This window comes from Microcaecilia unicolor, chromosome 2 (genome assembly GCF_901765095.1).
Source record: "Microcaecilia unicolor chromosome 2, aMicUni1.1, whole genome shotgun sequence".
NCBI classification, from domain to species: Eukaryota; Metazoa; Chordata; class Amphibia; order Gymnophiona; family Siphonopidae; genus Microcaecilia; species Microcaecilia unicolor.
In genome coordinates, this window is record NC_044032.1 from 522598582 (window position 1) to 522616287 (window position 17706).

At 43.0% G+C, this 17706-nt stretch overlaps 1 protein-coding gene across 1 annotated transcript in view; it reads left to right on the forward strand.

The window, feature by feature from the left end:
- ZCCHC4 (zinc finger CCHC-type containing 4) overlaps nt 1-15812 on the forward strand; it is a 78640-nt gene extending 62828 nt beyond the window's left edge. The window contains exons 11-13 of the mRNA XM_030191249.1: nt 8741-8792; nt 11055-11199; nt 15644-15812. Of these exons, the coding sequence (XP_030047109.1) occupies nt 8741-8792; nt 11055-11199; nt 15644-15776 (330 nt within the window). The 3' untranslated portion in view covers nt 15777-15812. The remainder of the gene's footprint in view (nt 1-8740; nt 8793-11054; nt 11200-15643) is intronic.
- The last annotated feature ends 1894 nt before the right edge of the window (nt 15813-17706 follow it).

Sequence of the window (17706 nt, forward strand, 5' to 3'; positions counted from 1 at the left end):
TTACCTCAATCTGGTGCTAGAGGGAGCTCTAGAAGATATAGGAGAGCTGTGAAAGAAAATTAGTTCCCAGGAATGCTGGGAGTTGTAGTCCCTGAGAGTCCTAAGCTGACATGCTATGAGCTTGCATTGGGAACAACTAGTCTGAGAAATGTAGTAAAAGAGTAGAAAGGGCTCAGAGTACAGGTGAGGGTAATTAAGCACTGGGGGTCAATTAGCAGTCTGCTGGTGAAAGGTATAAAACCGAAATTGTTTGAAGAGAGGTGGAAGAGCCTTAAACCTTAGAAGAGGCAGAGCTGCAAAACCACAGGACAGTTTCAGGAGGTAGAAGCCCAGAAGTGGATTATGTTAGCTTAGTTGTCAGACCCTCAAATCAGCTAGAAATCTGAATGCTGTTACAAGAAATTAAGGGGCTGTCAGGATTTTGGGCCAGGATTATCTAACTCAAATTTTGGAAACGGTGGAAGCAGTTGTGCTATCCAGTTACAGTTCTTTTGGAGACTGTGAAACCCAGTCTGTTCAAGTGACAGGAAATAATAATTGAGCTGACTGTACTGCTCAGTTCTGTTCAAAATTATGCTACAACTTCTATTGCAGTCTAGCATGTGGAATGCCTGCACAGCTTCATTGAGCAAGTGATTTTGGAAACAGTGGTAGGAAGCACAATGGACTGATCAATGTAAACAAAACTACTACGTTTAGGTAGAAACTTTGAATGAGTTCTTAACACAGATCTGTTGTGGAATAATTCAAGCGCAGGGGCGTAGCCACGGGTGGGCCTGGATGGGCCCAGGCCCAGCCACTTTTGCTCCAGGCCCGCCCACTCTAACTAGCCCCAACCTAACAACATCGCTGCTTTTGGGTCTGGTCCGGGAGTGTTGCCTGCCTGAAATTGTTCTCCCCACTGCTGCCTCGGTCCCTGCAGCATTCTTTATTTTCGCCCGTCGGCATCGCTGGCAGCGCTACGATTCACAGAGGCCGCTCCGCTCCCCCCTGCCGCGTCCATCTGGCCCTACGAAAACAGGAAGTGCATCAGAGAGGGCTGGATGGACACGGCAAGGGGGAGCGGAGCAGCCTGTGTGAATCGCAGCGCTGCCGGCGACGGGCGGAAAAAAGAATGCTGCAGGTACCGAGGCAGCAGTGGGGAGAAGAATTTCAGGCAGCAGGCACCGAGCAGTGGAAGACGCTGAAGTTCCTTGAGGTAGGAGCAGGACAGGAGGACAAGCTGATGTGATAAATGTTTGGGAAGGGGGAGGGGAGATTCAAATAAAGGATCACAACAAAGGTAAAGAACTGCAGGGAGGGGAGGGGCTGAAAGAGGTGCTGCACATGGGGAGGGAAGAGAGGATTAATTTTTTGAGGTGAGGGAGGAAGAGATGCTGCATGGGGTGTAGGTAAGAAAAAATAATTATTTGGGATGAGAGGGAAAGAGAGGTGGGGTGGGAGGGAGAGGTGCTGCACAGGGGAATAAGGAGTGAGGGAGAAAGTTGGACATGGGATGGGAGGGAGAGATGCTACATGGGTTGGGGGAGACAACTGTTGGAGGTGGGGTGGGAGGAAGAGCTGCTGCATGGGATGGAGAGAGGAAGAGATGCTGCACAGGGGGGTAGAGGTGAGAGAGGGAGAAATGGACATGAGGATAGAGGGGGAGGGAGAGATGCATGGGGAGAGAGAGGAAGAAATGCTGGATTTGGAGTGGGAGGGAGGGAGAGATGCAGAAGAGAGAGGGGGAGAGAGAGAGAGAGAGAGAGAGAGAGAGAGAGAGAGAGAGAGAGAGAGAGAAATGTTGGACATAGAACGAAGTAGGAGAGAGGGAGAGATGCTGTATGGGGAAGAAGAAGGAAGAATGAGAGAGATGTTGGACCAAGGGCACAAGGAAGGGAGACAGTGAGAGTGATGTGGACAGAAGGAGAGAGGGAGGAGGAAAGAGAGGTTGAACATGGGGGTGGATGAGAGGGTGAAATGTGGGGGTAACATGTGGGAGTAGGACAGGGGCAGAAAAAATGTTGTGCCCATCCAATTTGGGCTCCGGCCCACCCAAAATTGGCTGTCTGGCTACGCCACTGATTCAATGTATATAGAGTGCTAGTGCTTTTCAATTCATTTATCCTGTGTGCTCATGCAACAACAGGAAGAGCCCTTTCAAAGACAGGTGTTTTTAAAAAATGCCAACTTTAGAGATTCATAGAGGGATTCTTAGCTGTGTGAGAGCTATATTTACATCCCATGGAAGGATTCTGTAATGAATGCACACACATATATACATATATCAGAAAAAGGTTTGGAAATAATTCCATGAGGCACACTTTGCATACTTCCCCCCCCCCCACCCCAACTATCCCCCCATCCCCTGCTGGGCTGGCTCTTAGATTCAGATGCGTATTTTATTTTTTGTGTTGTAAATTCTACTGTAAAACCTAATGACTGTACTGTATAGCTTTCTTAATGATTGCAAGCGAGTGGTGGAGGAACAGGAACAATGGCATACTGTGGTTAAACTGTAAAATCTATCTTTTGCAATCTATTAACAGTGATATCTAGTGGAATGATATATTATCATGCTTAGTTTCATTTTAGTCACCAGAATGTTTGGGAATAGCTGCATTAAAACTATCCCACCTCTCTCCCCTCCACATATACAGTGGTTGGAAAGAAGTCATATTTCATATTTATTTGATAAACTGTAAATTGTCAAAATACAGTCTAAACAGTTTACATTTTAAAAGATAGGGCCATCATAGGGAATCAACTAAATAAGGGCAAATAGATAAGTAGGAGAAACAAAATGACTAATATTACAACTTTTAATATCTACATCACTCTGCACTTCTTTGCATTGAATTTTATTTGCCAAACATTAGACCATTCTAACTTTTGCAGATCCTTTTTCATGTTTTCCACTTCCTCCGGGGTGTCCACTTTTACAGATCTTGGTATCATCTGCAACAGGAAACCTTACCTCCTAACTTGGAACTCACTACCCAAAGACATGAAACTCACAGGAAACTACCTACAATTCAGAAAAAACCTGAAAACACATCTTTTCAGAAGTCTTTCCCCCCTGGATCTGCCTAATTCCCACACCACCATACATCACGAAAGTTCAGAAATGGAAAACATAATATTAACCTCTCTCACAATATGCTAATATACCAACCTAAGCGTTTATTGTACTTCTGTATTATGTACTAGATTTCTACAAATCTAAATTTTGTAACCGCCTTTGTAGCAATATGTAAGCCACATTGAACCTGCAATACGATGGGAAAATGTGGATACAAATGCATAATAATAAACAGGAATGATACATGAGGAAGGAAGGGGGGCGCAAAACTTAGGGATATGCCATACCTCACCACAAACTGAGACCCTCTGTACAATATAAAGAACCCTAACCTGGGGAAAAAACACTGATCAAATAGGTTTTCAGGGGAGATTTAAACTTCTTAATGGAACTTTCAGTTCTAATATCAGTGTGTAAGTAGTTCTACAAGTCCGAGTCAATACACTGAAGCAGGAACTTTTGGGTACAGTCCAGTCTACTTTTAGGAGGGGATAATTAAAAGCTTATGTTTGTGATGAAGCAGTCTTTGTAGAGAGTCTGGAACAGAAGAAGACTGGTATAATAAACCTGATGGGCATAAGTATCTTATGTGGAAGTCCAAAAATTAACTGGGAGCCAATGCTTAACGTGAAAAAGGGAGGTAATATGATCATAATTTTTCTTACAAAGAGCAGATTAATAGCCATATTTGAATCATTTGGATCTGTTTTAAATGAATGATGTTTAGATCTGGTATAAAGAAGTGCAATAATCTAAGAATCAGTATACATAATGATAAGAACATAAGAATAGCTTTACTGGATTAGACCAATGGTCTATCTAGCCCAATATTCTGTTTCCAGCAGTGGCCATCCAGTTCACAAGTACCTGGCAGAAACCCAAATAGTAGCAGCATTCCACCATGCTACTATCCCAGAACAAGCAGTGGCTTCCCCTATGTCTATCTCAATAGCAGACTAGGGACCTTTCCTCCAGGAACTTGTCAAAACTTTTTAAAACCATATACACTAACTGCTGTTACCACATATCCTCCGGCAATGAGTTCCAGAGCTAATTATGCGTGATTGAAAAAAATATTTTCCTCCTATTTGTTTTAAAAGTATTTCCATGTAGCTTCATTGAGTGTCCCATAGTCTTTGTATTCATTTTGGTCGCACTTCTTGAAACTTTCTAATTCCACTACATACATCAAGAACAAACAGTTTTGATAAAATTATAGCCCCGAGAATTGAAGGTTAGTGTTTAATCAAAAATGACCCCAAGGTCCTTATGCTTAAGGATAAATGCAGATTTTGAAGGAATATGTTAGGTAAGCATGTGACTAATAAAGTAGCCCTTGAGGAGAACTGTCATTAAACTTGCAAATACTCTCAAATTCATATGCTTTCTCCAGCCAAAGCATCAAAAGCACCCTCTACCTTCAATACAACCCATACTTTCTGAGGAATATAAATTAGAAACAATATATCTTCTGTTTTAGGAAGGTTAAAGACTTCCTTTAAATATTTATGCTTAAATGATTGGGGTTCTTTTTGGTAGGCGTGAAGAGATATTACTTCTTAGCAGTGTTTATTTCAGATTTATAAATTTGGCCTTGGTCCTTAGAAAAGCAACCCAACAATTAGGAACTGAACAAATCTAAATCTTCTGCATACTGTAACTGTCTCTTAAGGAATCTCAGGTTGAGATGATACAAAGGTGGAATTTTGGTTTACAGATAGAACTCACTTGGATGCAACCTTATCCAAAGCAGATCGCAAAATAGTACTCCAGGATTGAGCGGGTCCATTAAAGGGCAAAGACGAAAATCACTTGGGAAGCTTCACATGAAGTAAAACATTGCCGAGATAAAAGTATTTACTTGGAAAATCCAGAAACTATCTGTGAACAGACAAGAATATATGACAGAGCCAAGCAAATGAATCAGGAAAGATCAGAACCTGATGAGTGGAGAGGTCCTTAACGGAAGAAGAGTGTGTATAAGTGATGACAAAATCAATTGAGTGCCCTGCAATACAGATGGAGCATAGGGCGGTCGGTGGCCCAACAGTTTGGGGAGGGCTAAAGGGGGTTGGGGTGGGGCCAGGATTGGAGACTTAAATCCATAATTGTCTGATAACAACACCAGAAAATAAATAAATAAAAATAAAGTCACAATTAATACTTTTATTAAATTTAGATATTAGATATGTATCATGATGTCAAAGAATAAAGTTGTTGCTCAAAGCATATTCTAACCACAATCGCTCAACTGCAAAACACTATGCACAACTTTGTGCAAAAACACACTCAGAACCTTACTGTACCAAAAATATTACACTGGGCAGAACCTAATACACCAATATACCACCCATACAGAAAATGCAGACCATCAACAATATGAAACAAGGGATCATATCATCACAATTCTCATGTAGAGCCACCAAAACATCCTAATTCATGTTTAATGTGGGATAAAATGCTATAAATAAGTAATAAATATAAACTTTTAATGTTGAGCATCTGATTCTCAAAGTGGACAGATTCCAAACACTATAAGGAAAATAGAATGATCTTTTCTACCTTTGTTGTCTGGTGACTTTTTCTGATCATGCTGGCCCAGTATCCGATTCTGCTGCTATCTGTCCTCTGGTGTTATGCAAGTCTCTTTGGTATGAACTCTCATGTGCAGGTCAGGAAGTCATCCTTGTTAAATATCTCCCTGGCAACCCAGGACACCTCCAGCAACCCCCCCTGCTCTCCCAGCAGAAGGTAAACAAATTAACCATAACCAATTTCTACAACTGGTTACACAAGGCTTCACTGCAGCTCCTGCTGTGAGGATGGAGGTAAATCAACAATTTAAACCCCCAGAGCAGTGGGACTCCACAGCTGATCCATCCTGCTGCAGCAGGGGAGCTTAGCCTCCCAAGCCTCTTATACCGGGTGCCTATGGTGGAGATGTTACAAGTTGGGCAAGACCTGTGTCCTGAAAAAAACCAGCCAAAAATCTTGCACTAATGCATTATTATGGTTATTAAAATGAATATTGACATTATCTACTAAGGTGAGAGATACAGAGCACAGGATCTGTGAGGTGATTGTCATATAAACTTTGTATTGAAGCAAGTGAAACAGGAGGTGGTTGATATATTAGCTAAAGTCCTTGGGAGAGGGACCATTAAGGGGAGAAGTTGTGGGCTTCCATTAAGATGTGTTATTGCATAAAATGGGACCTGTGGTAAATTAGCACAAGTTAGTGGTAAAAATAACAGGTCTTAATGGGTAATAACTACTCCCTTGAGTCTAAAAGTGAGTGCCGAAACCTGATGTGACGAGTACACATCATAGCCGTCCACCATCTCTTTCTTCTTGTGATGAGAATAAAGAAATTGATACATTGGAGACAGATAAGCTACTTCTGATTTGAAAAGCCAGGCTTCAAGGCAGAAAATATCAAGTTTAGATTTTTGAATGTAGTTCATAACAAGTGAGTCTTTGAGCAGAGAGAATGCATGTTTGAGTAACTAATTCTTAGAGCAGGGTTATAGTATGAGCTGGTTGCAAGGAAGTGGCAGAAACTGAAAAGGAGAGGAGATTGTATGCAGATATCTTACCTGCCTAGAATGAGGGAAAAGGTCCCGTGTCCCCAGTGAAGCGGGATTTGGTGGAAGGAAGCATCTTTTGAGGAAAGATTGTGCAGAAAAACTAGAAGAAAGATGATATACCAATCATACTAACAAAATAAGGAGGTGCCCTCAGGAGGCACATTAAGGAGCATGATATGCACACACTTTTGGTGTGCGCTGCAGGTAGGGCTATTCATTGAGTAAAATTTCTAACTGCACGGTTTACCGTGATTAAAAATTTTAATCGTGTGATTGATCGCATGGTCCAAGTGTAAAATAAATGTAGCATGTACACATAGTTGTTTACATTTTTTATTGATCCTAAACATTCAACCAATAACTTTGTTTCCCTGGCACCATCTCCTCCAACCTCCCTCCCCTCCATGGGCACCATCTCCTCCCTTCCTCTCTCCGGGCATCATCTCCATTTCTGATCACCACAAGCCCAGCAGAGATTAGTATTGTTCCTTCAATCTGGAAAGCCGCATATATTACCATTAACATTTTTTCCCCTTTTCTTCCCTTCTCTTCTCATCTGTCTCTCTCTCCTGCTGTCGGCCCCCGCTCCCCTGCCCACATCTCTCTTCTTCTGTCTCTCACTGGCATGCAGCGGCTCCTTCTCCCTGCCTTACCTGAACCTCTGTACACCCACATCTTTCTTTTTTGTTTCCTCTTCCTCCCTCGGCAGTCAGGTTGGTGGTTGGGTTGCCCTCCCTCCCACTCATCGGTGGTCGGGTTGGCCCCCCCCCCCACTTAGCAGTCAGGTCGACCCCCACCTCTTTCTCTCTCCGTCTCAGGGTCTCACCTGGTAGATCCTTACAGCGCTGGCATGGCGTGGAACAAGATAAGGGATTCAGCTGCTCCTCCTCATGCTTGCTCCCAGCAGCTACTTCTCCCTGCCTCACCCAAAAACTCTGTAACAGGAAGTTCCCCCCCCCCCCCCCCTAATTACAGAGAGAGGCTTGGGGGTCCTTTTACAAAGGCACGCAAAAAAAATGGTTTGCGGTAGTGTAGGCACGGTTTTGGGCGTGTGCCTATCCATTTTTTTAGCACGTCTGTAAAAAAGGTCTTTTTAAAAAATTTTGTCATGGGGGAAAGCCCCCTATAAGGGTGCGCTGAGGCCAGCTATTACCGCAGTTTGGTAAAAGGGCTCCATAGTTCATAGCACATTTATTGATATACTGCAAAATCGATTAAAAATCTAAGCAGTTTATAAAATTAAAATCAACCCCTCCCCTTCCCCCTCCTGAATAAAATCGGGGAATATCGCACACGAACAAAAATATAAGATCAAAATATGAAAGGAGGTTAAAAAAAATAGTTACATGATAAAACCAAATTAAAAAAACAGACATTGTTGATGACCATAGTCTGGTGCAGAGAACCTGATCTGGGAATCAAACCGAGGGGCCCTTTTAGTAAGCCGCGTAAGCATCTACGCACGCCCAATGCGCCAAAATGGAGTTACCACATGGCTACCGCGTGGCCCTTGTAATTTTATTTTTGGCGCACGTCTGCTACGTGCGCCCAAAAATATTTTTTATTTCTGGTGCGTCAGCTATGTGCACCAAGTGGCATTGGCACGCGTAGGTCATTTCCGCCTGGTTACTGTGTGAGATTTTACTGCTAGGTCAATGGCTTGTGGTAAGGTCTCAGACCCAAAATGGGTGCGCAGCAATTTTGATTTGCTGCATGTACATTTTGCCAAAATTTTAAAAAGGCGTTTTTTTACAGGTGCTGAAAAATGAATTGGCGCGCACCCAAAACCTGTGCCTACATTGCCACAAGCCATTTTTCAGTGCATCTTAGTAAAAGGACCCCCAAGAGCCTTCTCCATAAAAGGTTAACTCAGCTACTAGACCATCCCAAGTATGATACTCTTCTGTTTTAGTAAAAATTACATTTTGTTTTTTACCATAGCAGTGACAGAATTAAAGCAATTAACTTCAATGGAACCTGGGGGCTTTCAGTCTATAAACCTATCGCCCTGCAATTTTGCCTTAAGTATGTGTTCCAATTTGCACTTGATAGAAACATTTTGATATGTGTGCTCTCAAATATTTTTCTATAGGATGGCAGGCGGTGGATCCATTGTGTTCTGTGCAAAAAGTGTGTGAAGCCATGTAAGTACAGGGAATGAAACATCAACACAATAAACAGAAAAACATATTTAAAAACATGTGGACCACATTCTGTTTATAGGAAAACTATATAAATGTAAAGTATTGGAAATTAGATATAGTTCAGTGCTAGAATTAATAAAATCTTTTTCTACTGTTCTCTGCCAAATCTTTTCAAAATGTTAAAAGAAATTATAACAAGCTCCAAAAAGTCTTGTTAGAAATATGTTTTTAGCACTCATGCCAGTCTGTTACTGGATTGTGATGGGTTATCATTGTATCAAAGGGAAAGAAAACAAGCACCAAGTGGTCATTACCTTCTAGTAATTTGGAAAATGTAGAAAATTACAGAACCAGTAACAGACCTCTCTACTCCATTTTAAAATATTTTTTGAGCTAGTTGGATGACTCTTTGATATGTGATCAATCCTATGGAAGTTCTGGGTTTAGATTTCTGGCCCAAGTTTTTACTTCCTGGGCTGTCTTGACTTGGGGATGCTAAGGCAGCTATATTCACAGCCTCTGGGAGGGAGGGAAAGTGCCCCAGCCATTGTTTGTAGTGACACCTACTGGCTAGATCTGAGTTAAATGCAACCAGGATCCAGAGAGCAGATACACACAGCAGTGGCTAGGCTGGACTAAGAAAAGTTTAAAAGAATATGGGGGAAAAACTTTGGTAGTTGCAAATGAGGGTCAATGGTGCTGTCTCCCATTAATGACCTGTACCGACTATGCTGGAAGCCCAGAGGAAAAAGGAGAAATTGCTAGGCTAAAATACAATTAAAAACAAATTTAAAATCGGAGATGGCAAGTCTCACACCCTAGGAGTGTGTCACTCCATTTCAAGGCTGTTTGTCTCTCAAATTGTTTGAGCTCCTTTCACTCACTGGAGTCTCAGGGCCATACACTGATCCTGATCACTGCTTCCATGAGAGGTGAGCCTAAGAGAAGAAAAGCTTGAATGGCCCAAGCAAAAAGCAATCTCTTTGCCTGCCCTGCCCTTTTCCTTGTAACTATAGGAACACCTGAATTAATGGTTATCTGCACTCGTCCAGTGATCTTTTGGGACGAGTACTGGTAATTCAGGCTACCTGGGAGAGTCTGTTTGGTGGTTTTGAGGCACAGAGACATTTTAAGGTGTAGTTAGGAAGTTTGAGATCGTAAAGTTCTGGGATTCTCTTACAAGACTGGACGTGCCTTTGGCTTTTGAACCTCCCTGGAAACAGTGGGATCAGCTGAGCGACTGAGGCGCTGCCGGTCTGCCGTCTGTTTATTGTTTTACTGTTTTTAATTGTGGACGGCCAGACATTGACTGGGGCAGTGGCGCTTGGGTCCCCCCCCCCCCCCCCCCCCAACAGGCACACACACAAAGTCACAGCTATGTCTGTCTTCATTTGCTGTAGTATTGACTGTGGGTCACAGGGGTGGTTGTTCGCTTGGGGAGGGATCTAGGCCCATGAGGTGAACTCTGTATATAGTATTGGTACTGTTTTCCAAAAGAAAGGCAGGTGAAATGTGGATTTTTAAGTGTCTTTTGGCACCTTTGATCTCCATCAAATACGTTAGCTGTCTCGGCAGTCGCTGGTTGTCAGTAATACCTGGGGCTCTGGTATTTCCTGGCGGTGCTGCTTTTCTGGACTTCAGTTCTGAGGCTTCTGCCTAGATCTCATGACCATTCAGAAGGAATGGATCCTCAGAAGCTTAGCCGAGATTGGGTGGCAGAGCTGGTGGTGGGAGGCGGGGCTAGTGATGGGCAGACTTCTACGGTCTGTGCCCTGAAAATGGCAGATACAAATCATGGTAAGGTATACACAAAAAGTAGCACATATGAGTTTATCTTGTTGGGCAGACTGGATGGACCGTGCAGGTCTTTTTCTGCTGTCATCTACTATGTTACTTGTTGTGAAACCTATGCACAAACTTTCAGCACAAAGAATCTACCCATATTGTCTGCACTCGGTATCTTTGTTCCAAAGAAAAGCAATATTATTTTATGCTGCGTTTTTTCCCCCATTTACAAAACAATATCACACTTAAATCTGTAGATTTATATCCAGGACACACCATCTGAAAAATCTCATTCTTTGGGGTAGTAAATTTCACTCTTTGGAATGCTTCACTCTTGGCAAGTCTGTAAATTAGTTTTAAAAATTAATTGCAATGAGGTTATGTCCTCTTGAATTGTTATGGACTCTAGTATTTTACTAGAACTTTAAAGTCCTTGACCCCTTCCTTCCACTTACTGTTACATGTTGTGCATTGCAGCTTGGATCCACTGCAGCGCATGCGACCGTTGTGCCCTGGTCAGCCACAGCTGTGATAATACAGGAGACGGCTGCTTTGTTTGTGGTGAGGTAGGCCACAAACACAGGAACTGCCCTAACCATCTCACAAACAGAGGGACTACTCAGTAAGTTATTGTGAACATTTGATTATTAATTCACATTGGAAGCTGTAATTGTATGTGCAGAAAAAAGTTGTATTTGTGGTATGGCTAGGTACAAGGTTTATTTTTATAGTCTGAGTCAGATTTATTCACTGCTTGACAGGACTTTTTTTGAGGGGGTGCTTGGGGGTACTGAGTACCGGCACCTTTTTCATTGTCTGCTAAAATTAATCCATGGTCCCCAAGTTTTAATGAAAGAGCTCAGGCTCTGCACATCAACTCTGCCTTGTCATAGATTCTGTGACTGGTTGCAGGGGACCTGGCTATTGTGGGGGTGGGTCCCTCAGTGATCACCCCACCCCTGAAGGGTGGCCTGGCATTTGAGTACCGGCACCTTTTTTGCTAGAAGAAACGCACTGCTGCTTGATCCAACTGACTTAATTATTTAAAAACTAGTAAAAAAGGCCCGTTTCTGAGACCAATGAAACGGGCGCTAGCAAGGTTTTCATCGGAATGTGTATGTTTGAGAGAATGTGTGTGAGAGTGACTGTGTGAGAGACAGAGTGAATGTGCGAGTGTGGGTGTGTGACATAGAGCGAGGCTGTGTGTGTGAGATTGTGTGTGTGTGTGTGTGTGTGAGAAAGAATGAGAGTATGCGGCAGGGGCCCCCCCTCCGTCTTTCAGGGTCATGGCCCTCCCTCCCTCCCACTGCCACGTTCAAGCTGTCTCCCTCCCTCGCTCCTTCCCACTTTCGTTCAGGCTGGCTGGCTCGTTCCCTCCCTTCCTCCAACGTTCAGGTTGCCTGCCTGACTCCCTCCCTCCCACGTTCAGGCTGGCTCGCTCCCTCACTTCCTCCCGTGTCAGTGCTCCACCCTCGACGTCATCGCGTTGTTACGCGAGGGTGGGGCGATGGTACTCCTGCCTTATTTCTTGCAGGCGATGCGTGTGAGGTCATGATCGGGTGGGTGATGCGATTCGTTGACCTCCCCCCTCCCAGCTTCTCTGTCGTGGCCCCCCTCCCTCCGCCTTGCAGGGTCGTGGCCCTCCCTCCCTCCCACTGCCACGTTCAGGCTGGCTCCCTCCCTCCCACGTACAGGCTGGCTTGGTGGCTGGCTCGTTCCCTCCCTCTCTGCGATGTTCAGGCTGTCAGCCTCCCTCACTCCCTCCCACGTTCATGCTGCTTTCCTCCCTCGCTTCCTCCCATGTCAGTGCTCCGCCCTCGATGTCATCGCATTGTGACACGAGGGCGGGGCGATGGTAGTCCTCCCTTCTTTCTTGCAGGCGATGCGTTTGATGTCACGAACGGGTGGGCGATGCGATTCGTGGAGTATAACTGCTCCGCCCTCGACGTCATCACGTTTGACGCGAGGGCGGGGCAGACACTCATGGAGAAAAAGCGATCTACACCATGACATTTTAGAACGTTGGGAGACTTGAGGCTTCATTAGAACGTTGGAGGTGTGTTTTATATAGAGAGATATAATTGAATAAATAGATTTGTATCCACTTTTCCAGTCCTCATCAGACTACCCAAAACAGTATATATGACCAATCCAGCAGCATTTTTAAAAACATCACAAAATCACTTTACAAAATAGTAAAAAAAAAAAAAAAACCAACCAACCCAGCCCAATGATCACCAACTGCTTGCCCATAATTAGCACGTCAGACTAAAATTCATTCATTTTATTTATTTTTTACTTTTTTCATTCTCACCCTATCCACTGTCAACACCCCTGCCAGCCTCAAAACCTTCACTTCCCTCAAATAACCAGAGAACAAGCCAGTGGGATATTCCCACCTCTCACCCAATTCAAACCATCCTGGTCCCTTTACCCAACAGCTGCAGCAGAAACTAAACCATCACAACCTTGGGAACAGTCAGCTGCATGAGAGATAAAAGGGTGACGTTAAGGTTCCATGGCAAAGGAAGCTTCTGAATAAGTGGTTTGATTTGAAATGACCTGGACATGAATCTGGACATTATTAGGTATTGTGAAGCTGAAAGTTTGTCATTGAGAACACGATAGGCTCAGAGTATGCTGAGATGTACTCTAATGGGGTCATGGCCATGTGGAAAACACCAAGTTTGAATATGCAAGAGATAAATTTACACACTATTGTAGACCCATGGTGTGCACGTTTATCTCTTGCATATTCATTGTAAACCTAAAAACCCAACTGGCCAGGTGTGCTTCAAGGAGATGGTTGAGAAGCACTGCTGTAGAGTATTCCTCTTCTAACAAAGATGGTGGAGCAAGATTAAGATCAGGTTTGAGCTTTCTCGCTGGTGCAGATAATACAGAAGATAGCTACACAGGTTTGCACTTTGAGACATCACCTCAGGAACATCTATGCAGAGGCATCCATGTTTCCAGCACACTAGATGGGACCTTCAAGGATGCCTTAATATCAGGCCCGAGTGTGTAGATAACTGTGCTTTAAGTCTTGAAACTTCTAAAGGGTTTGTGGAAGATCTCTGGTGCTGCTCCATTGTGGCTGTACACTCGGTAGAGGCAAAATCTGCAGAGGAGGATCTACTGGAGTGAACTAAGTCGGCAAACCTCTGAGCAGATGATGGGTTTTTTTTTGTCCTCCTGGGTCAGCAGGGGTCTCTTCCGTGCCTCATAGCAATTGCAGAGGCAGTTAGTTCAGGTGGACTTTATGGGCCATATTATTTTGTCTTTTTGTGTATGCTTTTATTGTTAGGCGCTTAGTGTTAAATGTAATAAATACTGCCATAATGCTTGCAGTTGGCCTGATTTATGTTCTGAGCTCAGACATATTAGGCATCTTGAATGGGTGTCGAAGATCTTTCTTCTACACTGAGAGGAGCATGGCTAGAACCCTGACTTAATTTGTGACATTTTCCACAGGAACAAGTATAAAATTAAATGGGAAAAAAACCCTTTTTTTTAAAGATGACAATAAATGTCAGAGACAAAAACAAGAGGTAAATCCATATCGCAGACAGGAAAACTTTGTCTGTTTGGTAGAGCAAACAAAAATGAGGGGACTGAGGAGGTCACTGGGTACTCAGAATGGTACACTTATTTCTAAGCGCTTGGAGAACTGTTTGGTCCTGGCACCATAAGATGGTGTCACCCACTAAAGGGGTAGTGGAATCCATGTTTGGTTGGGGGGGGGGGGGGGGGAATGCTTGTTGCTCTATCCTCCAAGTTTCCTAGTTGCTAATACTGTGTTGTCAAAATGTTAGTGGTGCTGATACTGTGTGGGTCCACCCCATTCTGCTGCCTGTGTACTTGCATGTCTGTCTCAGTCCTGCTTGTTGATAGAAAATCTGATGCTCATGCCATGGCCATTCTCTTGAATCTCTTCTGTTCTATATAGTAACCATGTACTCATGCCCCTTTACTACTACCTCCTCTATTTTGTAAATTCTCCACTATTTTCTACAAAAATATGCTGCAAAGCTAGAGCTGTCTCACATTAGTAGGTCCTTTTTAAAGAAGCTGCCCTATCCAAAAGTGTTTGCTTCCCTGAAAGTTTTTCCATTTGACTATCATCTCATCCTTAAACTGGTTGCAAAACATCTTTATTTTTTGTGTCTATTTGGGGGGAGGGAAGGAGGAGGAGGAGGCATAAAATGAATAGATAAATCAAAGATGTCGTAATATTAGAGACTTGCCGGTAGAACAATAGTGAGCATCAAACCAGATGAAACAGCAAGTGCTTTGTTATTGCTTTTATTGAATTCTTTGTAGACTTTAATATCTTTTGGGGGGACATAAATCGAGTCCCCACCCCAATATTAGCGTGTCTGTACTTTTTTGTAATACTAGTTTTCCAGAGCTGTGCAACAATGCTATTGAGAAAAGGATGAATTTTCAAGTTCAACTCTGCCTACAATGTAGCCCGTCAACATTTAAGATGTTTACTGAGGGGTCCTATTACAAAGCTGTGGAAAAAAGGGGTCTGCGTTGGCATCGGCATGTGTTTTTTTGACTTGGGCCGCGGCCGCATTACCGCAGAGGGTAAGAGGTAGATTTTTTTTTTTTCTTAAAGAAGTGGCCACGCAGCAAGTGAAGCATTTGCCATGTGCCCATTTCGGGTAGGAGCACTTACCACCACCTATTGAGGTGGTGGTAAGGGCTGCCACGCTACCCCAGTGGTAACTGAGCAGCACGCGGCACTGCCCGATTACCACTGGGTACACACTGTTGCTACAAAAATTAAAATATTTTTGTAGCACCAGAAAAGGTGCACGTGCTGGGGGTGGGAATTACCACCAGGCTGCTAAGGTAGCCTGGTGCTACTTCCCTTTTAGTGAGCAGTATAAGCCCCCGCTGGGCTTACCGCCTCTTTGTAAAAGGGCCCCTGAGTCTCTTGTCGGCTAACTTCCCAGTTAGCCAGCTAGAACCTTCTAAAAATGTCTCCAAGCTTTTAAATAGGATTCCTTATTCCTTATGTGCTACTTAAAACATGTAAATTTACCTTGTTTTTGCAGGGTCAAAAAGAAGCTGCCCAAGAAGAAAAGCAACAAGACGATAAGAGGGACCTTTATTAGAAAATCAAAAAAATCTAAATCTACTAAAGCTGCAAGCAAACAAGTACAGAAAAACAAAAGAAGAAAAAAGTAATATGGATGATGTGTTCTTTAATACCTAAACAAACAGTATTGCATGCTTTTAATAAGCAGCGGATTTTTTTTTTTTTTTTTAGTTTTAGACCCATACACATTCATGCTATATTCAATAGTGTGTTTCAATCAAATGCTTAAATAAATGTATTATTTAAGAATACCTAGCTTGTATTTCATTACTGACTATAAAACATTGTGTTTTCAGTATGCAGTAGGATTACTCAGGCCATAGGAGCCAACTTTTCAAAATTATTGGGGGTCCTGGACATATACATTGAATTTTCTCAGTATTGGGGGTGCTCAAGCACCCACAAAGCTGGCTCCTAGGGCTCAGGCACACAAGTAAGGTTCTTTCATCATACTTCACTGGAATAAGCTGTCCCAAAGTTAATAACTAGTGTAACGTTTTGAGCATGTCTGGCCCTTTCCTCTTGCAGCTTTGTCTTCAGCTTATCAGTTAGTTCCAATTCTCAAGAATTAATTTCAAATTTTGGGAGATGGGAAAGATTTTGTGTTTAATTAATCCTGCTGTTTACAGAAAATATCTGTTACAGTTGAGTATAATTGCTTTTTCATTGACAAGCAGAACTGAGTCAGACATGCATGTGTATATCTGCAGTGCTTGGAGATGCTCAAATGTTAATGTATTCAGGGGCAGGCCATAAAACAAGGTGCAAGAATTGCAAGCTCTCATATGCCAGCTGGCTAGCACAGTTCAACCAAACGCACTGTCTCTTACAGATTGGTCCAAGCATTAGTGTGAGGTATAGGTATGAAGCAAGGACCAGGTCACTTCTTCATAAATAGGATCCAGTGAAACCGTTGAGATTTTGGGTAATTTATTATAAACTCTAGTGACTGCACTACCCAGATGGTTGTGCTCATTAATTCTATGGCTCTTGCTTGAGACGTGCTCTTCACTGACCAAAGAGGGAAATTCTTGCATCTTTAGTTTGTGTAGGTGCACTGCCACTATAGCTAGGCATTTTGTGAATATGCGTGATGCTGTAGTTAGGCTCGGAAGTATGGTACAACATATTGGATGAGCTGTTTCCCTATTACAGATCTGAGATACCTTCTGTGGTCTGTATCTTTGTGGGTGTAAACATCCTTCAGATCCAGGAAGCATAGCCATTCTTCTTTTTGCAGGAAAGGGATTAAGGTGTCTATGGAAAACATCTTGAACTTCTTTTTATGTGGGGAATTTGCTCATGGTCCTTAGGTCTAGGATAGGAGGGAGTCCCCCCTGCTTTCTTTGATCTCAGGAACTACTTGGAATAAAATCCCTTTTGCCCTGGAATAGATTTACCTATATTGGTCTCTAAGAGGGAGAGGTTCCTTTAAAGTGCTGATGCTGAGAGTTCGACTGTTATATCCTTGGTGAATAATCTGGCAAGGTTTCCAATAGACTTAATCTAGATTAATTTCCTGTTATGCCCAGACCCCAAGTGGCTGAAACTGTACTAGACCAATGGGTTATGTAAAACCATAGTCTTCAAGAAGATTATAAAAAGCGAAGACTGGAATATCAGCTATGTCCGCTTCCTCCATTCCAGATTTTGACTGAGCAACTAGCTGACTTGGAAGTAAAGGTCACTGTTGGTGCTGATGGGAGCAGAGGATAACATCTCTTTGGTGGACAGAAGTGTCCCCTCAACAACATAGAATCATGATTGCAGATAATGGCCATTTGGCCTATCTAGTCTGCGTAGCCATACCATGTACTCTCTCTTCCTCTCCCTAAGAGATCCCAGGTGCTTGTCCCACGCTTCCTTCAATTCTTCATTGGAGGCTATGCTATTTATTCCATAAAGTATTTCCTTAGATTATTCCTGAGTCTAAAACCTTTTAAGATCATCCTATGTCCTCATGAGTTTTTCAGTTGAAAGAAACTCGCTTCCTGTGTATTTATGCCATGGAGATATATC